Raw genomic sequence first — 24267 nt, 5'->3', positions numbered from 1 at the left:
TTCTAGTACGTCATATAACTTCAGCGGTAGAGAGAGCTTTAAATTATATAGTGGGTGAGAGAGATTGTATGAGGGAAGATGCAGTAAATCAAAGAGAAAGGACAAGGCAATAGAGCGGGGCAGCGATATGGGTAATGGTAACCAGAGCATGGGAGAAAGGACAGTGTACAAATTTAAAAGTGCAACAGCAGATAAAGCCAGATTTTGCAAGAATGGTAAAGAGACAGAATTAAAAGCCCTGTATCTGAATGAGCACAGCCTTCATAACAAAATGGATGAATTGATAGCACAAATAGAAATAAACATGTATGACCTGGTAGCCATTTCAGAGACATTGTTGCAAGAATACACCAAGCTAGGACTTAAATATTCAAGGGTATTTGACATTTTGGAAACTTAGAAAGCTAGGGAAGGTTGGTGGGGTATCTCTGTTAATTAAGTAGCATTAGTACAGTGGAGCGAGATGGCCGTGGTTCAGAAGATCAAGATATATAATCAGTTTGGGTGGAGAGAAGAAATAGCAAAGGGAAGATGTCCCTTGTAGTAGTTTATAGATCCATTAACTGCATGGGCAGAATTTTATGTTTGTTGGGCGGGCGGGCCCGACCCAATTGGTGGTGGGTGTGGAGCCAATCTCCGCCAGCGAAATGGGCCACGCCGCCATTTTGCATGGGCGGGCGGGCAGGCCAATTAAGGCCCGCCCAGCGCGTTGCAGAGTCCCGTAGACAGCGGGATTTTCAAATTTGCAGTGGCCGTGCACAGACCACCAGTTCCAATGGGGAACCGGCAGTGTGTATAAAGAAAGGCCAGGCAGCCTCCCTTAGGCTGTTCACCATGGCCAGCGACCAGTGCAGAGGGTCTGCACACGGGCTCCGGAGGAGGGCAGGGCAGAGGAGGAGGACAGGCTACAAGGTAGGTCAGAGGGGGGCCCTTGCTTCTCTGATGCCTGCCTTGCTGCCCTCCTCGAAGAGGTGGCAGAACGTCAGGAGGTCTTGTTTCCAGAGGATAGGAGGAGGAGGGCCCCCCACGTAACAAAACAGGAGAGGCAGGAGGTGGTGGAGGTAGTAAGCTCCCAAGATGCTGTCCAGCGTACAGGGACCCAGTGCCACAAGCGTTTCAATGATTTGTTGCGCTCTGGAAGAGTGAGTACCATGTCGGCCTTGGCCATTTAACCCAGCAGGTAGCCTCAGTGTTGTTACTGCATTGGGCATTTGGTGCACGCTGGGTGGCCAAGCAGATAGTGACCATGCTTACAGCCTTAGTGGTTGATGAGAAGATGGGTTCTCCCCGTAGCAAATGTTGGTGTTTGTCGCATTTGAGTAGTCTGGGGGCAACCTGCAGGGGAGGCAGCTAGACACATACTCAGAACTCCAACACATGTCTTATTGATGGCGATGAGATGGTGGAAGGGGAGGCTCAATGTGTCGTGGCCAAGAGCCATCTGCTGGCCTCGGCACCGCATCTAGTTGCGCCTCCTTGCCATGGGCGCTAAGACCCGTGTGTTATTGAAAGTGATGGACGCCGAATGTGTCCAAGGTGACCACTGGGGGAGGGGGTTGGGAGCAGCCATACTACCTTCTGGTGACTGATCACCAGTAGCGCGGACAGGAGGCACTGGAGGCCTCAGATGGGCCACTGTGGTTGGGGTGCAGTGTGCGCGTGCAGAGTACACGAGCGATCAACCCCAATAAATGGACTTCTCTGTTCTGCAGGCAAGAACCAAACACAACAACCAGGAGCGTTTGCGCACTGGTGGTGGTCAGGCCATACTGCACCACTTCACCCACTTCAAGGAACAGGCCACGGAGCTGGGGAGGAGACAGGCGGCCAGGTCGGCAGGTGTCGATGAGGCTGGGGTGCAGTGGCCAGGTACTTGAGGCCCACAGTCCCATCCACTCTGTCTCCCCACTATCCAAAGCACTGATGATTGCTGCAATCGTTAATGCAGCAACACTGCTCATTCATAGACTGATACAGTCAGACATGTGGGTCATACACAAAGGTCCCTCGGCCCCTTGAGGATGCGTGTCTCTAGCACCTTCCAAAGTCGCCCTATCCCATTTCTGACCACTATCCCCATGGCTAACACGACAAGGCATCGCTGCTGCACATTCAAAGACTTATTGCATCTTAGAAGGGTTTGTACCTCCACTATCCTTTCAGCCAGTGCGTCCCACATTACTCTGTCCAAAAGGTCCTCAGCAACTCAACTGTCAACCACATGGCACTCAAATTAAATAAATGTCACCACGTTAGTCATCCCTGCGCCAAGGAGAAATGTTGCCTTTTGACCACAGGGTCAATGCCCCTCATAACGGTATGAAGGTCAATAATGTGACCTGTCAATCTCTTGTGCTCCACGGCAAATGTCACAAGTGTTTGCAATGTTTCCTCATAACTCCAACTCTCCAGGCCAGCATGCATCCAGGTCAGGAACCTCTGCACTCTCCCCACTCCAATGCCATCCCTCAAGGCGCAGGTCACAACTGAATGCAGAAGTGTAGATGTGGCCTTGACAGCGTTTTCTGCACTTGCAACATGACCTACCTTTTCCTACATTCTATTCCTCGGCTAATAAAGGCAAGTCTGGCTTTTACCTTGTTAAATGCCTTATGTTCCTGTTCAGCTACCTTAACAGGACTGCCCAGCAAGGTCCCTGTAATCGTTGTGACTTCCCACGGTCCTACCATTACTCGTATTCTCGTACCTTGTTTGTCTTACCCAAGTGCTTAACGGCATACTTATCCACATAACATTCCATGTGGCATTCCTTAGGCCATCTGACCAGCCTGTCTGCATGCGCCTGTAATGATTAGGCCTTCTCTTGACTATTTACCACCCCACCAATGCTCGTCTCCTTAGGTTCTTGAAGGATGAGCGACTTATGAGGCTGGGGGGGAAAGGGATGAAAGGTGTTACTGACTGAACGCTAACTGATGCAGTGTCCTTGTTGTTAATTTCAGCATCATCACCGCATGGCCGCCAGCACGAAGCCCAGAGTCCCCCCTCCACACCTGAGGGGCGTCACTTGGCACTTGCGTCACATCATTTCACCGAGCCAGGCACCAGCGCAGCGACTAGCACATCGGTGGGGATTATAACGTCGGCTAGTGTCCCGGGGCACAGTGGAGATGGCACTTCACAATCGCTGGAGGAGATGGCATGGACAGAGAGTGCTGATGGTGCCAGCAGCCGGAGGACTGCAGGGGACCAGGCACATGCTGAGTCCAGCAGTGATGATATGCCTCTGGAGATGTCAGCCATGCAGCAGCTGCAGGACAAGTGGCCGAGTGCGTGGCGGCATCTGGCAGGGTTGCAGGAGGGTGTGCTTTACTTGTTCTCTGTGGTGGAGGAATCCAGGCAGAGTGTCAGTGATGGCATGAACCTCAGGACAGAGCTTCAGGCTTCCTCCATTGAGATACTGGCGACTCTCGTGCAGAGGGGCTTCCAACAAATTGATCATCATCTGATTGGGTTATGCTCTGACCTGCAAGCCTTCCCAGCACTAATGATCATTGGCAAGGTGGCAGAAGTTCTGGGCACCAAGTGTCCCAGCTCGGTGCCCATCCATCTGCGGTGAGCAGGGAGGTTCAATTTGACCTCATGTTGGCACAGCAGCTGCCTGTCATCGCTGCGAGCTGCTCTCAGAGCGCTCCGGATGAGGGCCCCTCTGCCAGTGACCGTTGCATCCGTTGAGGCTGCAACGACTTGGGAGTTGCCAGTTCTGGAACTGGTTAGTCCCTCCCAGGCGGGGCCAGCACAGGCTCCACGGGCCAGAGGATGGCCACCAAGGTCATCGAGGCCAACAGGACAGCAGAGTCAGTAGGCTGTCTCACAAGCCACTCCCAGCGATGGGCTAGCACCCACAAATGTAAGCATTAGGCACACCACAGGTTTGTCACTGGTGCTTTTCTGTGGCCCTAGAGTAGGGAATTTTTGTTTGCAAACGTCAGAACTACGTTTTTTCATGTTTTTGGTGGCAATAAGGTCCACTTTTCTGACCATGGCTGAGGGTGTTGCCTTTGTGCTGCATTTGTCTGTTTCACAGACATATCATGAGTGTTTGAGTGGACAATGATGTTTTTGTACAGTTACAGCTGATGAGGTGAAAGATGTAGCACTTAAGTGCCGCATATGGACGTGCCAGGCAATGCTGGTCTTGCGGATCCATATGTGTGGAGCTAGCTGAAGCTTCATTGGATTAAAGTGTCCCGGATGTCCCTGCCTCCTTGGTGTAGTAGTGGGTCAGCGTACTGCCCCTCATCATTGCCCTGTGCTTCCTCATCCTCTGAGCCACTGCCGGATTCATCATGTGCAGCCGCATTCACTGCATCAAGGTCTTCATCGTCAACTGCATCCCCCCTTTCCAGTGCAAGATCGTGCAGAGCGCAGCATGCTACCACTACCAGAGAGACGTAACCTGGGGGGGTACTGGAGTGCACCCCCTGAGCGGTCCAGGCAACGGAAGCGCATCTTGAGAAGACCGATGGCTCTCTCCACCATAGCCCTTGTGGTGCCCTGGCTCCTATTGTACTGCTGCTCAGCTTCTGTTCTTGGATGGCGGAGAGGCGTCATGAGCCACCTTCTGAGAGGATAGCCCTTGTCATTCGCCAGCCATCTATCCAGCCGAGCTGGAGCACTGAAGAACCTTGGCACCTGGGAGTGTCTGAGGATGTAGGTGTTCAGGGTACCTTGCGCAGACTTCTTGAAGCAGCATCCCGTGATCACACACTATCTGAACGTTCATGGAGTGGAAGCCCTTCCTGTTGATAAAGGCACTGGCCTCACCTGCTGGCACCTTGATGTGTGCAGTCTATAGCACCCTGGACATGGGGGATGCCAGGAATGGCCACAAAGCCTCTGGCTCGCTGTGCCTGACTTGCCTGGTCGCAGTGGAAGTGGATGAAGATCAATGCAGTCTGTAACCTAATTGACACAAGTGTGGACAGCTGATTGGGAGACACCGCAAAGATCACCCACAGAGCCCTGGAAGGAGCCAGATGCATAGAAGTGGAGGGCAACTCTGACCTTCAGAGCCGCTGGCATGGGGTGTCCGCCCACAGAGTTAGGGGAGATCTCAGGGCCAATCATCTGACAGATATAGTTGACTATTTCCCTTGACAGTCGGAGCCTCCTTCGGCATTGCACCTCAATCATATTGAGGGAGCTGCTTTGCCGCCTGTATACCCTGGCATCAGGATAGTGGCGTCTTCTGCGGCCCCTTCCACCTTGGACAACCTCTTGGACCTGCGCCCCTTGTGCCTGCGCCTGGCCTCCCAAAGGTGGCTCCCCTGGAGGCTGATTATCCATTGCTGGCCTCCTCCTTATTCTATCCCTCCCTTCCTCCTCAGAGGAGCTGCCTCCAGTGGAGATGTCAGAACCCATACCTAGGCTAAATGGAGGCCTCCGGAAAGCTGCAGGCCTGATAAAGATTACTGTCTGCAGACTGATGAGCTGAAGCTTCAAAGTACAGAGGAAGCTGTTGGAAATTGACTTGAACTGCTAACAATCACACAGGCAAGTTTAAAACATTTTCTGCAATAAATACTTCACATAAAACATTAACAACTCCTCTGAGCCCACATATCCCACCCGTGGATGAGTTTTTGTTAAAAAGTCATTTACCCGCCTGCCTATTGCGCCCATGCGCCGAGTTGAAGATCACATGGACGTCTCAAAATCGGCATTGATTGGCGAGTTAAAGGCCTTAACAAGCCCTTCAATTAATGGTGGGTGCGCGTCACGCTTCATCACGCGTCCACCCAGCTAAATATCATGATGGCACGCGTTGACGTCAGGATGCTCGCCCAACGTCAGCATGCGCTATTTTAAGTACTGACGTGCGGGGTCTGCCACCTGTTCATCATCCATAAAATTCTGCCCCATAGGACAGAGTATGCAGGAATAAATAATGAGGGCTTGTAAGAAAGGTACTGCAATAATCACGGGTGATTTTAATTTTCATATAGAGTGGATGAATCAGATTGGCAAAGGTAGCCTGGAAGATGAGTTCATAGAGTGTATTTGGGAAAATTTCTTGTAGCAGTACATTCTAAGGACAACGAGGGAGCAGGCAATTTTAGATATGGTAATGTGCAATTAGGCAGGATTAATTAATGACTTCATTGTAAAGGAGCATCTAGGCAACAGGAGTCATAATCTGGAATTTCCCATTCAGCTCGAGGGTGAGAAGTGTGAGCCTAAGACTAGTATCTTAAACTTAAATAAAGGCAATTATAAGGGTATAAGGAAAGCTTTGGCTGAACTGAATTGAGAAAATAGGTTAAAAGATAGGACAGTAGAAAAGCAGTGTCAGATATTTAAGGAGATATTTTATGACTCTCAGCAAAGATATATTCCATTGAGAAAGAAAGACTCAATGAGAAGGATGCATACTCTGTGGCTAACTAAGGAAGTTAAGGATAGTATCAAATTGAATGAAAAAGTGTACAATGCTGAGAAGATTAGTGGTAGGTCAGGAGTTTGAACAGATTTTAGAAACCAGCAAAGAATGACTAAAAAATAAAGAGGGCAAAATTAGAGTATAAGAGAAAGCTAGCTAGAAACATAAAAACAGATAGTAAGAGTTTCTGCAAGTATTTAAGTTGGAAAAGAGTATTATAGTGAGCATTGGTCCCTTAGAGGGTGAGACTGGGAAATTAATAATGGGAAACAAAGAAATGGTGGAACAGGTATTTTGTATCTGTCTTCACTGTTGAAGACACAACAAGAATACTTGAAAGTCAAGAGATAAAAGAGAGGAAGGAACTTAAAAAATCACACTTGCTAGTGAAAAGGTAATGGGAAAACTATTAGAACTAAAGAAGTCCGCTAGAGCTGATAGCTTGCATCCTAGGGTCTTAAAAGAAGTGGCTGCAAAGATAGTAGATGTATGGGTTGTGATCTTCCAAAATTCCCTAGATTGTGGAAAGATCCCAGCAGATTAGAAAATTGCTAAATTAACACCTCTATTCAAGAGAGGAGGGGTTCAGAAAGCAGGAATCCATAGGTTAGTTAGCCTAACATCTGTTTTAGGGAAAATGCTTGAGTTCATTATTAAATAGGTTGTCACAGGACATTTAGAAATCCATAATACAATCAGGAAGAGTTAATATGGTTTTGTGAAAGAGAAATCATATTTGACTAATTTGTTAGAGTTCTTTGAAGAAGTAACAAGCAAGATGGATAATGGGAGACCAGTGGATGTGGTGTATGTAAACTTCGAAAAGACATTCAACAAGGTGCCACATCAAAGGTTACTATGCAAAGAAGAGCTCATGGTGTAAGGGATAACATATCAGTATGGATAGTGGGTTGGTTAGCTAACAGGAAGCAGAGAGTAGAGATAAATGGGTCATTTTTGGGTTGGAAGCAGTTAATAATGGAATTATTAACAATGATCAGTGCTGTGGCCTCAACTATTTACAAGCTATTTCAATGACTTAGATGAAGGGACCGAATAAATGATCGCTACATTTGTGGATGCCACGAAGATAAGTAGGAAAGTAAGTTGTCAAGAGGACATAAAAGATCAACAAATGAATTTAGATAGGTTAAATGAGTGAGCAAAAATTTGCCAGATGGAGTATAATGTGGGAAAATGTGAATGTGTCCACTTTGGCAAGATGGATAGCAGTATATTATTTGAATGGAGAGAGACTGCAAAATTCTGTGGTACAGAGGGATCTGGATGTCCTGGTACATGAATCACAAAGTTATGCAGGTATAGCAAGTGATTCAGTAGGCAAATAGAATGTTGGTGTTTATTGCAAGGGGGTGTTGAGTATAAAAATAGGGAAGTGTTACCCTCAGCTGTACAAGGCCTTAGTTAGATCACTTCTGGTGTATTTTGTACAGTTTGGTCTCCTTGCAAAAGAAAGAAGGTTCACTCGACTTATTCCTGGAATGATACAGTTATCTTATGAGGAAAATTTGAGCAGGTTGGGCCTATGCTCATTGAAGTTTAGAAGAATGACAGGTGATCTTATTGAAATATATAAGATCCTGAGAATACTTGACAGGGTGGATGCTGAGAGGATGTTTCCTCTTGTGGGGGAGCCTAGAACTAGGGAACACAGTTTAAAAATTAAGGGTCTCCCATCTAAGACTGAGATGTGGAGATTTTTTTCTCTCTCAGTGGGTCATTAGTCTGTGGAATTCTCTTTCCCTGGGGGCAGTGGAGGCTGCATCATTGAATATTATCAAGGCTGAGTTAGGTAGAATTTTGATTGAAAATGGGTTTGAGGGCTATGGAAAGCACACAGGGAAGTGGAGATGAGGTCACAATCAGATCAGCCATGATCTTATTGAACGGCCTTCTCCTGCTCCTAATTCTTGTGCTGTGTTCCACTGCTCTCTCTGCAAAGTAACTTGTCCTGCTTTGCTACATGAAAGGCGCCATGTAGAGATGTTGAATCGAACATTGATTGATGCAGCTTTACTAGAGATGGGTTCATGCTGCCTTGCTTCTTTGCCAGTGAATGGTCTGGGGAGCATTTCTGACCAACTCTCTTAAGCCTGGTGTCTGCAGCCATAGGTGGCCATATGAGGAAAATTTGAGCTGATAGAACAGTTAACCTAGCAGTTGTTCCATCAGCAGCTGATCTAGTTGGCAAGAGCTGAGTAACCTAGGAGAGTCCTGCTAGGCCATCTTAATCAGCCACCAATTTCCAGTATGGTTGGGGCCCATGCCCATCGAGATCTGGGTTGAGATTATAGAGTCACTTCACAAAGGAATTCACAAACAACAAATAAAAATTTCCATTTAATTTTTCTATGGAAAATTCCCACTGGCAGCTTAGCGTACATTTTCTTCATTTTCCTGTTTTTTTTGAGAGATTTGAGGTTCAAAATTTGTTCTGAACATTCAATACGCGGTGGACAGAATTTTCACCTCGGTGGGCAGGCACGTGCCCAACCCGCTCGAGTGTAAAATGGCGCACGGTGACGTCAGACGAGTGTCCCGGCGTCAACGTGCAATCGTGGGATAGTTCAGTTGGCGGCCACGCGTGGGAATCGGCAACGCGCCCGCTGGCAATTAGAAGGCCTATTAACGGTATTAAAGTATTAATTAACTTAAAATTTTCACTGCCCATCCAACGTTACGGTTGGCCTTAACTGGCCCGCCAGTGTAAAATTGTGGTCCAGCCCTAATCGCGGGCGGCAGTCAGCTTCCCGACCGTCCCCGCTGAGCCTGCCCAACAAGGGCAAAATTTTGCCCAGTGAGTTAGAAATTCCTCTCTTCATTACTAACATTCAGGTGAAACCTATCTTTTAATAAAATCAACAATCTGTTTATTCCAAATGCGTTATTGACTTTAAAATGGCAAAGGAATTTGACCTGAACACTTTAGCTATTATTCTAAACATCACGCAGGAAAATGTGTGTAACTATGAATAAACCCTTTGAGTGATTAACTTCTGAAAATTTAACTTCCTCATGAGTTCAGAATATGCTTAAGTTTTGTATCATGCAACCAATTCCATAAATCAAATCAGAGGATAAAGGAGAAGCATTTCATCCTACTTAATCAGCAACGTCTAAAACACTCAAGTTCTGTCAAAAGGTCATGAGGACTTGAAACGTCAACTCTTTTCTTCTCTGCCGATGCTGCCAGACCTGCTGAGTTTTTCCAGGTAATTCTGTTTTTGTTTTGGATTTCCAGCATCCGCAGTTTTTTTGTTTTTAACGTCTAAAACAACTTGATTTAAAGCGGAGGTTGTGCAATATCCCACCAAAAGTCTGAATAACATTGCTTTAAAAGAAGTCACATTTTATTCTGTATTAAAAATTCAACTAAAACAAGGGGAAAGGACTTACTTGTACGTCCAACATTCTCGCATCAATTCATACATTTCAGCAGGACATCTGATTGGAGCATCCAGTCGTCCACCCGATTCAATCATTTGTACAACTTCTTGGCCTTTCATTCCCTTTGCAGACAAATCAAAGATGTACACAGGCTCTTTAGTTGCAAGCTAATACATTGAACAAACAGAAACCTGTTTATGGTATACAATCTTAAAGTGTGGAAGAAGGTTCACTGGATGACACCACATCTGGTATTCATGCTCGATCATCGGCAGATCATTGTTTTCTCAACAATTCCTAGTTTTTGGGGGAGAAAATTGTTTGTGTAACTCCCAGTGGCACTGCCAGTACCGCAGAGATGCCAGCCTCTGACTGGACAGCATGCAGCTCTCAGGGACAGGGTATCCAGCAGCGCAGCAATTAAATGACCTCGGGGCAGCCAGGATCCCTGGCAACAGGGTACCCGCTGTTAATTAGGAACATTATTCCATCGAGGCTCCCAGAGATTGGGTCAGTAGGGGTGCCACCAGATTTTGCTGTGCCCGCATTAAATTCCACCTTTTGTATCAGTTTTCACAGTGGAGGTAGTGAACAAAATGCTAGTTTTACACGTGAACCTAAAGATAAGTTAAGGGGAAAAACTTAATAGATTTAATATGAGAAGAAAACGGTAATGGAGAAAAATGAATTTAAGATAGATAAAGCACCAGCATTTGATAGTTTCAAGCCCAGAATTAGTGAGGAAAGCACAGATTATTATTCATAATTTTCCAAAGTTCTCTAAATTCAGGGACAGTGCCCTTGGATTGGAAAACTGTAATTTATTTACAAAGGGAGGAAGAGAGAAACCAGGAATCCTGTCAGTTTAACATCAATTATGGAGAAGTTATTGAAATCTATTAACAGAGTAACTGGATATATGTAAAAGCATGAGCTGATCCAAGAAGGGTAGGCCATATCTGAGTAAGCTAGCTGATTTTTCAGGAGGTCACGATCATGGTGGATAGGGAATTATTCATGGATGTTGTCTAAATGGACCTCTAAGGTATTTGATAGGATTCCCCAGAAATTATCATTTGAAAAACTGAAAGTGCCTGGAATTAGAAATAACTTTGTAACATGAGTTGATAATTGGTGGCTGTTAGGAGGCAGAGTAGGGATGAAGGGACTGCTCTCTGAGGTGGGATGTGACAAGAGGCATTTCCTAGGGATTTGTACTAGGTGCTCAGCTTGGGACCATATATATTGATTACGTTGAAGGAATAGAGAATTGCACAGGAGGCTGTAAGTTGTTTAGCGTGAGAGCAGGAAGTTGCAAAAGGAAATAGACATATACCAGGTCAGTCGAAAGACAACAGCAAATGAAGTTGATGTCAAAAAGTGTGAGGCGATTGACTTTGGATCTCAGAGAGAAAAATCAGAATATTTTCTTAATGGCAAGAATCTAGGAGTTTTTTTTATTCTTTCCTCGACGTAGGTGGCACTGGCAAGGCCAACATTTGTTGCCCATCCCTAATTGCCCTTGAACTGAGTGACTTGCTAGGCTATTTCAGAGGGCAGTTAAGAGTCAATAACATTGCTTTGGGTCTGGAGTCACATGTAGGCCAGGCCAGATAATTATGGCAGATTTCTATCCCTAAAAGACATTGGCGAACCAGATGGGCTTTTAATAACAACTGATGATAGTTGTCATGGTCACCATTACTGAACCTAGCTTTATATTCCAGATTTATTAACTGATTTTAGATTCCACCAGCTGACATGGGGAGGGATTTGAACCCAAGTCCCAGAGCAATAGTCTGGATTGTTGTATTACTAGTCCTGTGACAACACCATCTCTCACTATGTGCAGTGGAGTAAGGAGATTGAGGTGTGTAAATACAAAAAAAAATCACGAAAATAGCATGCACAGCAATTAAATCCTTTCCCATATCTAGTGAAAAGTCACAGACCTGAAATGTTAACTCTGTTCCTCTCTGCACAGATGCTGCCAAACTTGCTGGGGAGGATCTTCCCCGTGTCGGGTGGGCTGGTCGGGAGCGGGTGTGGAGCTAATCGCCGTCCGTGATCGGCTCCGTGCCGCCATTTTATGTGGACGGGCCTTAATTGGTCCGCCCAGTGTGACGCACAGCCAGCAGTGCTCAGCGCTACCTGCGTGGTCGGGGGGGAAGAGAGAGAGTTGGAGCCTGCGCTCTGCGCAAAAGGGCGCAGAAATTTCCCTGAGTTTTGCCTCAGGGAGATTAAGTACATATTGAAATTTTGAACAAAGAAAAATAAAAATTTTTTGCTCATGTCCCCACATGTGATAGTATCACATGAGCTGGGACATATTTATGAATTGTGCAAAAATTATTTATTTATTTAATAAAACCTTCAGGAAACCTCATCCCACCCATGGATGAGGTTTCCTGAAAAACGCGAAGGCCACTTGGGCTCTTCGCCTGCCCGACAACCTTAAGGTTGGTTGGGCATTGTTGTTAATTACTTTAATTGGCTTTTTAATGGCCTTAACAGGCCTTTGACAGTTCGGCGGGCACACAGCTGCCTCCAGCTGAAAGAAAGATCTAAGTGACATGCGGTGATTTCGGGACGCACGCCCGACGTCACTGCGTGTCATTTTACACGTCGGCGTGTTGGGCCCATCCTCGCTCGCCAACATCAAAATTCTGGCCACTGAGTATTTCCTGCAATTTCTCTTTTTTTATTAAAATAGCTAATAGAATGTTGGATTTTATCTCAAAGGAGTTGGAATACAAATGTGAAGAACTGATGTTTCAGTTGTGTAGAGCCTTGGTCAGACTCCATCTGGAGTACTGTGTTCAGTGTTGGGTACTAAACCTCAGGAAAAATAAATTGGCCTTGGAAAGGGTACAGCGCAAATTCGCCAGAATAGTACCAGGACTGAAAAGTTTAAATTATGAGGACACTGCATCAACTTGGTGAGTATTCCCTTGAGTTCAGAAAATTGAGTGGTTACCTAATAGAGGCCCTTAAAGTAATAAAAGGATTCTGTAGGGTAAATACAGAGAAAATAATTCCCCTGGTGGGGAATCCAGAAAAAGGGGGCATAATCTTCAAAATAGGCCAATTAGGAGTGAAGTCAGGGAGTATGTTTGCACATGCATAGTGGAAGTCTAAATCTAAAACTCTATCCCCCAAAAGGTTCAGGATGCTGGATGAATTGAAATTCTCAAAAACAATATTATTTATATTAGCACATCCCAAAGACTGGCGGATCATATCAAACAGCATGTCCCTTCTGCTGCTCGCAACAGGCAAGATACAGATCATATCCAACTAGCCTGTGCTTGCCAAACTCAAAACACAGTGTCCAATATTTGATGTGATTCCACGATTGGACAAAATTTGCTAAATAATGCTCAATGTGCTAAGAATTACGCTAACAGCCAATTTAAGATTGACAGTTGGGCTTGTAGGGTGGCGCATTTGTGAGTACTGGAAGCTACATATATTGATACACAGGACCGTGTTCTTCACAGACAGAAAGAACATGTACACACATTGTGCCTGTTTCAGCTAAACAAAATAAGTGATAACCATTTGCTGGTTCATTCCCCAAGGCAATGTCTTGACCAATCAGGGTCAAGCTGCCTGGTTTAAATTTCAAATGATACTTGGCAGTTAACTGTCAGTCATTTCCCACTGGTGCATTCTCATGGCAATACCTCTACCAATCAGAGTCTACTTGTCAACCAATCAGTTCTCTCATCTCAGAGTGTAAATATGTTGTTTTCTCTGATATTGCTATTTTCTTGAGAATTGTCCTGATGAATCCAAAATGAAAAGCTTTGACAAAAAATTGGCTCTTTTTAAGCAATACTCAAGTTCTGTGCTACCAAATAACTACTCATGTTAGATCAGGCAATCGAGCGATATGTTGCAAAAGTGATTAAATGGAGTTAAGGAACAGGTCAGCTGAGATCAAACTGAATAGTGAAACAGACTTGTGTTATAAAGCAATGCTTTATATTTACTGGGCTGAAATGATTGATTGAGTTTTAAAAGACTGAACAACACCATTGCAGTAACTTAAAACAGCAGCTTCACAGATGATAAAACATTTGCATAGTTGTACCTTACAAATTCCAAAGTCATTGAACAGAGAGTTAGCATGTCAAGAAGAACCTAACAAAGAGGAATGTGAAAGACCATATCTCCTGACCCTTTCACAAAATACCAGGCTGCACCTCTGTATTCAGCCACATGGGTTAAAAACCATCAGATGCAATTATTTAGGACAATGGACCCTGAATGAGAAACGACCTTGTCCAGCCAGGATCTATTCATGTCTAAACCACGGACCTGGAATCAACTTGCTGTGACCATATATGGGTAACTGATCAGTTGGTGAGAGAGGTCATGTGATGAGCCAACTAACACTCCTTTGTGTTTTAAAAACTGCTTTTCTCCAGCCAACAGAACAGAAGAAACAGGGTTCAGAAAAAGGTCCTTAAGTAGACACACTTTCTCTCCCTCCATCCAGCCTGCACGTTTGAGCCCTGCCTGTTGTTTGACCATCCACACACCGCAGGTAGTTTTTGAAGAATAAATCCAGCAGCTGCTGCCTCCAGAAGATATAAATCATCTGTCAACATCTTTAAATTGTCTCAATGCAGGTTCCTGAAGGACCATTGAGCTCAGCCTGAAAGTATCCAAGTCATCAATTGACATAATTCATATACCACAGACTTTAATTGGAATTTTAAAATATACTTAATCTATCCTCCCACTTTGTAACGTGTGATTTTTATTATTTTTTATTTAGACCCGGTGTTAAATACAATAAATATTCTCTTTTCTTTTTAAAATCTTAGAAGGAATCCTGTCTGCGTGTGTCTTTTACAGCCACAGCACTTAAACAGTTAAACTCTCACTGAATTGGCAAGCAACATAAAAAAAAATCCGGTTGCAGTTAAACGAGGAGTGGGAAAAGAGAGGAGCTATTCTAACCCTTCTTACATGGTCATAACCCTTGCTTGACAGAATGGCCTACTCCTGTTCCTATGGTGAACTGTGATCACCGAACAGAGGAGGACAAAAACACAAGAAACCTGGCCTCTGGGCAAAAAGCAGCTGAACTTGGTGGAACCCTAAGTTTCATTCCCCATCTGAATTACATATCAGAAGTGCCAGCACAGTGGCCTCCTAGGCAGGTAGACACCCAAAATGTACCACTGTGCACATGATACCTATTTTTCATCTGCCAACCCAGTTCTCAGTGGGGTGAGCTGCTAAGTCATCTTGTATGAAACCAACCACTAAAACAAGTTATTTAACAGTTCTGCTCGAGACATTGCTAACAGATTGTTTATATAACAGCACTTCTGTGTTTTCACTATTTACATATTTACTACACCATTAGTTTTGTGTGATAAAGAAACATAGATACAAAATAATTTTACGAAAAGGATGTCTATAATTAATATGTTGACATCAACTGATGACGCTTGGTATTTTATATATTTTGACAAAAAGGAAATGTCAGTTGGGTTTATGTGAAAATGATGTCAGTCTGTTTTTGAAGAAGTGCTTTAAACCTTTAATAATGCTAACAGTTAATTTTGCCTAAACTATAGCATTAGAAAGATGTGCGAGACTGTGCAGCGAATCTGACAAAACAACTATTTTCACAAAAGCAATGGGATCAAGAACAATTGGCCTTTCAAGTGCATTCCTGCCATCACTCACATGACAGTATAACACAAGGGCCTGAACAAGGCCTAGGAATTTCCTCTGGCTTATGTTTGGGGCGGGGGTAGAACCCACACACACCCAAATGAGGCCAATGATATAGAGATTGTGACCTTAAAGCAAGGGCACTAAAGCCCAAGAGTTTCCATTACCTTGGTCTGGCAAATGCCAATCAAGGGAATGGTGGCTAATAGTGCTCTGAAGGGTTATACGTATTGGTTTAGGATTATTGGGGCCCACACAGGGAACCCACTCCTGGATTGTGACATGGACCCTGCAGGTGTGAATTTATATATTTTGGTGGAGGGGAAGCGCTCTTGGCAAAGTGCCACAGGATGCACAGCCTGGAGATTAGAGGGCAGAAGGGCCTAACATCACCCCAGCCTAGCCACCATCAGTGGTACAAGTATGGAATTCTCTCCCACAAAAACCAGTAGATGCTAGCTTTATCACTAATTTTAAATCTGAGATTGACAGGTTTTTTTCTAGTCATCTGTATTAATAGACATGGAGCTAAGGTGGATTGATGGAGTTATGACACAGATCAACCATGATCTCATTGAGTGGTGGAATACACTTGAGGGGTTGAATTTCCCAGTCCCATTTGTATGTTCCTACATTGTTCATGTGTGTGAACCTTACAAAAAAAGGCTAAAGAATAATTCAATTTATTACAATATTTGTTATAAATAGCAACACTGATTTTAATAATACTACGACAACCCAGTATTCTATGACACCTTTGATTTCAGTTGGTGGAAGTGTGCACTGGCATGATAGGGGCAACAATATTATATTGTATTAGAGGGAAAGGAAACTTACTTTGTATGGCTTCATGCCATAGGAAAATGCTTCCCACATCATCACACCAAAACTCCAGACATCACTTTTGCTGGAAAACTTGAAGTAGTTAATGGATTCTGGTGAGTACCACTTTATTGGCCATTTGCCTGTACTTTTGGCCTATAATGAATTTAAAAGGAAAGGAAGAACTGTTTTAATTTTGTAGCATTCAATATTCTTACCAAAATAAAACGCCATATCATAATATTCACTTATTTTTCTATGCTGCATTTTATTGCTGCATAACGTTGTTCCTGAGCACCAATTATTTTGAATTGGATGTTCTTCACACTGCCGCTGTTTAACCTGAGAAATGAAGATGGTAGCAGTGGGTGCTCAGGGACTGAACTGATCAGGAGTATAGGATAAGATTATCATTAGCCTATATGAGACACGTTGAAGTTCATGAATGGAACATATTATATTCAGTGACTAGATGAATTCTTGATCCAATGTGCCTTCATCAGAAACTTAAAAGTGGGCTCAATTTCACCACAAGACTAAGATGAATATTTTATTTCCTTTATTGGTTATTCCTTCTGGTCTTTTTCAATCTCCCATTATACTCTATTTTTACAATCTGAACTGGGTTGAACACAAAATCAACAGCCTAAGCACCCAAGGCAAAGTAGATGCTGAGCAGTGGTAGGAGAAGAGCTGGGAAAGTGCTTGAAGACAAGGTCAAAAGAATAGGTTCAGAGGAGGTAGATTGGTAAAAAGCTAGCAAATCACAGATTTGGAGAATTGTTACAGCGCAGAAAACAGAAGAGTTTTAGAAGAGGATAGAAGAATGTTAAGATCAAGCCAGTTGAAAGCTTCATCACTAAAAATGGAGGTGGAGGAAGTGGGGTTAGGGGTGGTGCAGGGACGCAAATGAAGTTATAGCAGGAAGTGCAGGCTGTGTACGCTAGAATATAGGGCTTGAGCAAACTGCAAAGCCACATCGGGCATAACTGTGGAGGAATTGCAAATATAAACTCAAAACATTCAAATGCGTATATATAGACAGGCATGTTTTTTTTAAAGGTGACTGATCCATTACACAAGTGAGAAATACCTCAGTTTGCAGAATATAAAAGTTTTCTCCAAGAATTGATAAACTTTCAAACCAGCCAGAAGCTACTGTAGGTTTCATATTATGCCACACAGAGATTTGAATTTCAAGTCAGTGAAATAAGTAATCATCAATGATACTTAGGAATGGTTGAAATCAGAAAAATATTTGCTTACAACTTACCTTGTAGTAATTCTCCTCAGAGTTTATGGCCTTCGACAGGCCAAAGTCACTGATTTTAGCATAATGCTGAGTTACGAGAAGAACATTCCTTGCAGCCAAATCCCTGTGAACATAGTTTTTCTCTTCCAAGTACTTCATACCCATGGACACTTGATGTACTAATTCAACTATGTTGGTTACACTAACATCTCTGAAAATGTAAGATATTTTTATTAAAATGTTGTTTGAGTAGCTAAAACAAAATAGCTTCATCATCAAAGAATTACATAAATTACAAGGATTACAACACTCAGATCCTAACAGCAGATTTTCCTACTTGTGCACGTCAGATTTTGTATTTTTATTGCTAGTTTCTTGAATTTTTTTTTGCTTTTGTGCAGAGGTGATGTAGGAGTAGGATATGGTGCAGGAGAAGATCAGGTAACAGAGTTTTAGATATGGTGGAAGTTTTACTGATGTTGGAAAGTTATGATTTTGGACATGATGACTGTGGAATAGTTGAATAGGGAGGTGACAAAGGCAAGGATGGGGCTGAAACAGGAGCTGAGGTGAGCCATGTTTTGAAAGTGGAAGTGGGCTCAGTTTATTGGGTCAGCAATACCACTCTGAGTTGAACTGGGGGTCAAGATTAAAAGCAATCATTTTCAGCCAGGACAGGCAATGGATTTGGTAGGGAAAAGAGTTTGTAGTGGGGACCAAGGATGATTCCTTCAGCCTTCCCACTGTTTAACTGGAGGAAACTGTTGCTCATCCAAGACTGGTTATTTGACAAAACAGTGCAAAATGTCACAGTAAAAGTACAATTGTTAATCCTGTGGCTTGTTACCCACGATCAAGGCACACATAAGAATACAAGTTCCAAAGTACGGCAAATGAAGGCCTACCTATGGCAACTTTCATTTGCTTTGAACACAAGTAGAGTTGGGAGAGAGTCTGAACTTGTTGTTAAATGCAGTCTTTGAACCCATAATGTATCAGGACCTGCAATAATCAACGTAACTAGTTACTGTGATCTGTTAACAATGTGTGCTCTTCTGCTTTGTACTTTAAATAGCTGAGCAGTGCATCAGGAGGAGGGTGCGCAGAGTTGACTTGTCAAAATACCTAATTTTTCATAAGTGTTGTTTTGTATTTTGCTAAGTACTCTAATTTTTCTTTGTTTTGCATGGTTTGTTGCACTGCGGGATCCCTTTAAGATTGTTGTATGGTCGTGCAAAAGCACATCTTAACGACAGCAATATAGTGCCTTTAACACAATAACATGTCCCAACACATTACACAGGAGCATTATAAAACAAAATTTGACACCAAAGCACCTAAGGAATATTAGGTCAGATGATCAGAGCTTTGTCAATTAGATAGGTTTTAACAAAAGTCTTAAAGGAGGAAAGAGGGGTAGCGATGTTTAAGAAGAAAATTCCAGAGCTTAGGACCTAAGCAACTGAAGGCACAGCCGCCAATGGTGCTGTAATTAAAATCGAGGGTGATCAAGATGCCACAGATATCTTGAACTGCCACAGGTATCTTGGGGGTTTGTGGAATTGGAGGAGTTCAGAGAGATCAACAAGGGAGGGATTTGGAAACAATGCTTAACTGGGAACCAATGTAGGTCAGTGAGCAAAGGTTAATGGTTCATCAGAATTTTGTGAAAGGGTAACTTGGTGAGCGTGAAGAAATGGGAACCAGAGTTTTGAATGACCTCAGGTTTATGAAGGGTAGAAAGCAGGAGGCCTGCTAGGCATGTGTCAGATTGTCAAGGCTAGAAGTAATAAACACACGGGGGAGGATTTTCCCCTCGTCGGGTGGACACGGCGGGCGAGCCCAGGAATGGCCGCGAGACTGACCGCCGTCAGTGATTGGCTGGTTGGCCAATTAACGGCCTGCCAGCGTGAAAGGCACGCTAAGAGCTTCAGCGTGGGGATGGGGGCGGGAGAAGCGTGAGCACTAAAGTGTGCACATGCATGGGGCGGCACACACTGACAGCTCCCTGAAGGCACAGAGCTGCCTCAGGGAACTGAGCGGTTTTAAATACGAAAATAAACTTTTTAAATGTGAGATAAACATGTTCCCACATGTGGCTCAGTCACATGAAGAGGGACGTGTAAAAAAGGATGTTCAAAAATTTTTATTATTTTTTGTAGTAAGCGTTGGATACCTCATCCTGCCCGTGGATGAGGTTTCGTTAAAAATGCAAAGGCCGAATGGTTGAGCGAGCAGTGAAAAATGCAGCTTAATTATTTACTTAAGGGCCTTAATTGGCCTATTAATTGTCAGTGGGTGTGCTGCCGCTTCTCGCACAATTCCGCCGACCAAAGGATCGTGAGAGTGTAAGATGACATTGGGACGCTCGCCCAGTGTCACTGTGCACTATTTCACTCCCATTCGGGTCGGGTGCACGCCTGCCTGCGGGATGAAAAGTTCAGCCCATGGGTAAGGGTTTCAGCAGAAGAGGAGCTGAGGCAGAGGTGGGGTTGGACGACGTTACCAATGTGGAAATAGGTGGTCTTAGTAATGGTGTGGATGTGTTATTGGAAGCCCACCTCAGGGTCAAATATGACTCCAGGGTTGCAAACAGCCTCGTTCAGCCTTAGACAGCTGTCAGGGAGACGGAGAGAGTTGGAGGCCAGGGAACAGAGCTTATGGTGGGAACTGAAGATGATGGCTTTGATCATCCCAATATTTAATTGGGAAAAATTTCTGCATATCCAGTACTGGAAGTAGAACAAGCAGTCCGGATAATTTAATAACAGTGGGGTCGTCAAGAGAAGTGGTATCATCTTAAAGGCATCTTAAAGGGAACTTTGATTATATATGGCCTGTTTATTGCACTGTGTGATATATTCAGGATTGCTGCGTGAATACTATTTGGCTATTCAATAATAATATTCCTTACAAGGAACAAATGTAATAGGGTTTGATATTTGGGATTCATTTTATTCAGATTCAGAACCAGAGTAATCCAGATTAACCATGTGAAATTAATGACATTGCAGATCTGCAAAATACTGCACTTGAATATGTGATTGAAAACCTTCATGCCGCCAAACCTGCAGGCAACTATTTGAGTGACTTGTTATAAACTGAAACAGCACAACATAGAAAGAAAAATTGGACTCACCTGTGAGCCTGTAGAAATTTGTTCAGTTGGCCTTGTTCTGCGAGTTCCATCACCAGCATCAAACACTCCCATTCACATATGCCAATCATGCGGACAATGTAAGGGTTATCAAGCTGATGCATGAAGTTTGCCTCCTTCATCAGCTCATCCTTTACTGCAGGATCATCACTCTTCAACACTTTTACTGCTACACTTATATTTTTCCTGTTAAAACAAATCAAAAAACAATGGGGTGAAATTTAACTTGTAGAGGCATGTGGTCTTGGGAACAGGTGGTGTGGGGAGGTGGGGTTAAAAGGGTGGAAATTGACAAGGTGTCAGAAAGCCTGCTGCAACTTGTCAAAATTTAACTGCAGTGAATAAGGTTGCAAACTTCTTGGGAAAGGTGTGTTGCCAATTTTGATCTATTTGATCTCCATAAACCAATCACCCTAATAATGACATTATTAAGATAATGCAATGTTGCATTTTCCTTTTTAATCATGAAAATATGATTTAAAATAATTTATTACCTATTGTAATAAATTGTTTGATTAAACCCTATTTAGTGCTTACATGCTTTACTTGTTAATTTAAAAGCAAAATACTGCAGATGCTGGAAATCTGAAACAAAAACAAAAATTGCTGGAAAAACTCAGCAGGTCTGACAGCATCTGTGGAGAGGAACACAGAGTTAACATTTCGAGTCCGTATGACTCTTTCTCCAAAAATTTTTGTTTTTGTTACTTGCTAATTTGATTTGCAGAGGACACATCTGACAGACCTTGAGAATTAAGTGATCTAGTGACAGCCCTTTAGCTAGCTAAAATATAACCATTAGGAACCTAGAGATATCTTTTATCTTGCATTCTTTGTATTTATCTCATGTCAGCACGTTTCATCTAACTCAGAAATTCTTACTTCCTCATTTTGTAGACTCCTTTCTTTACTGTACCAAAGTTACCAGACCCAAGCTCCTTTTCTTCCAATATAAGGCAATCATTTTTCAAGTATAGCGTCTTTTCCTGCAGCTCATCAGGGTCGGCATATGGACTTTCATAGACATTGGTATCCATTGGCATGGCATCTCTTTGAGTACCTGCATTATGACAGAGATGTATTCAATGCTGTTATTATGTTTACCCAGTGTGCTGCAGTTATTATTTTTACAGTAGGGTGATTTGGCAGCACCAAGTTATAATGCTCACATTATGGTCTCTGATACCTTTGAATATGTACATGCTATGCTTTAATTGTTGGATTTTTGACAAACAGCGCCATTTCTAAGGTTAAAAAAGAGCTGATTGGTTAGTTGACTGTAAAAGGGAATTTCTGTGGGGGTTCTCCAAACCACTTGACTTCATCAGAAAAGTCAGGTCTCTTTGGGTCTTCTATTGAAGTTATGATGGACAACAGGAAATCATGGAAATTCCATCCCCCAAGTGTGTTTAGTATCAGAAATGTCTTGCTGGTTCAAGTCACCATTTAACCATCATTTCTGAGGATAAAACAAATATTATAGGCAGGTAACTTCCTCCTTTACTTATTTTTAAACTATTTGTCTAGCATGCATAAAACAATACCATGGAATGTGGGTTGTGATTTATGCTCATAATTCTCCATTCAGCAAGTTCTTATTACCAGGCAGCACAGTTAGTGGAGGCACAGACTAGAGAAAAAATACTCACCCATGGTTGCTGGGGCTGCTGATGGGAATAGGGGCATTGGAAGAAAAACCACTGGGTGCTTTACTTGAAGAAAGAATGATATTGACAAACCCATGATCCCAATTTTAAAGCTGTGTAAGTGGGTGGGTTTTGAATAAGCTAAAATCCCATCCCATTTTTCTGATTCCCCTTCCATGGACATGTTGCAGAGACACAAAAAGAATGGAACATTTTAATTTAAATCAGGATGTTTTGAAAGTAAAAAAAATGAATTATAAAATCCCCATCATGCCAAGAATGATAATTTAATCCATGCAATGAAAGGCTTGAATCAAATCACATCAGTGCAGCATATGTAGTAACCTGACACCTGAGGCCAGCAGGATGCAATATTCTAGTACATGACTAAGATTGACTAGTCAACCAGCTCATCGATAGGAATCTTCTTTTATTCTTTCAAGGGATGTGAGTATCACTGGGAAGGCCAGCTTTTGTTGCCCATTCCTAATTGCAATTTAGGAGGCGGTGGTGAGTCATCTTCTTGAACTATTGCATTCCATCAGAACATAAGGTCATCATAAGAAATGGGAGGAGGACACCATTTGACCACTTGAGCCTGCTCCAGCATTCAATAAGATCATGCCTGATCTGATTATGACCTTAAGTTGACTTTCCTGCCTGACCGGATACCCTTGACTCCCTTACAGATCAAAAATCTAACTCAGCCTTGACTATATTCAATGACCCAGCCTCCACTGCTCTCTGTAGAAGGGAATTCTGAACACTAATGACCCTCAGAGAGAAAATTCCTCTTCATCTCTGTCTTAAATGGAAGAGCCTGTATTTTTAAACCGTGCTCCCTAGATCTAGATTCTCCCACAATGGGAGACATCCTCAGAGCATCTATCTTGCCACGCCCCATCAGAATCTTCTATGTTTCAATAAGATCACCTCTCATTCTTCTAAATTCTAATGAATATAGGCCAAACCTGCTCAAATTATCCTCATAAGTTCATCCCAGGAATCAGCCTAGTGAACCTTCTGTAAACTGCTTCCAATGCAAGTACATCCTTCCTGAAGAAAGGAGACTAAAGTTGTATACAGTACTCCAGGTGTGGTCTCATCAATGCCCTGGCAGTTTTGTAGCAAGACTTCACTACTTTTAAGCTCCCTTGCAATGAAGGTGGAAGGGGTCATCAACAGTGCTATCAAGTGGCACTTGCTTAGCAATAACCTGCTCACTGATGCTCAGTTTGGATTACGCCAGGGACACTCAGCTTCTGACTTCATTACAGCCTTGGTTCAAAAATGGACAAAAGAGCTGAACACCTGAGGTGAGGGTGACTGCCCTTGACATCAAGGCAGCATTGTACTGAGTGTGGCATCAAGGAGCGCTAGCAAAACTGGAGTCAATGGGAATCAGGGGTAAACTCTCCGCTGGTTGGAATCATACCTAGCACAAAGGAAAATGGTTGAGGTTGTTGGAGGTCAGTCACCACAGTTCCAGGATATCACTGCAAGAGTTCCTCAGGGTAGTGTCCTAGGCCCAACTATCTTCAGCTGCTCATCAATGAACTTCCTTCTATCATAAGGTCAGACGTGAGGATAATTGCACAATGTTCAGCACCATGTGTGGCTCTTCAGACACTGAAGCAGTTCATGTCCAAATGCAGCAAGACCTGGACAATATCCAGGCTTGGGCTGACAAGTGGCAAGTAACGTTCATGCCACACAAGTGCCAGACAATGACCATCTCCAACAAGAGAGAATCCAACCATCACCCCTTGACATTCAATGGCATTGCCATCACTGAATCCCCCACTATCAACATCCTGGGGGTTAACGTTGACCAGAAACTGAATTGGACTAGCCGTATAAATACTGTGGCTATGACAGCAGG

General features: G+C 43.4%; 1 protein-coding gene across 4 annotated transcripts in view; it reads right to left on the bottom strand.

Annotated features, from left to right (window-relative positions):
* The window catches only part of syk (spleen tyrosine kinase), a 180346-nt gene that overhangs the window by 9706 nt on the left and 146373 nt on the right, over positions 1 to 24267 (bottom strand). For all 4 annotated transcript variants that reach the window (XM_041186174.1, XM_041186172.1, XM_041186175.1 and 1 more), the window contains 5 exons: positions 21622 to 21799; positions 20722 to 20925; positions 17604 to 17793; positions 16346 to 16486; positions 9821 to 9933 (listed from right to left, as the gene is read on the bottom strand). In XM_041186174.1, coding sequence (XP_041042108.1) covers positions 9821 to 9933; positions 16346 to 16486; positions 17604 to 17793; positions 20722 to 20925; positions 21622 to 21799 — 826 coding nt within the window. The remainder of the gene's footprint in view (positions 1 to 9820; positions 9934 to 16345; positions 16487 to 17603; positions 17794 to 20721; positions 20926 to 21621; positions 21800 to 24267) is intronic.

This window comes from Carcharodon carcharias, chromosome 4, assembly GCF_017639515.1.
Source record: "Carcharodon carcharias isolate sCarCar2 chromosome 4, sCarCar2.pri, whole genome shotgun sequence".
Classification (NCBI taxonomy): domain Eukaryota; kingdom Metazoa; phylum Chordata; class Chondrichthyes; order Lamniformes; family Lamnidae; genus Carcharodon; species Carcharodon carcharias.
Note: the sequence above shows the minus strand (reverse complement) of the source record. Positions and strands in the feature narration are given on the sequence as shown.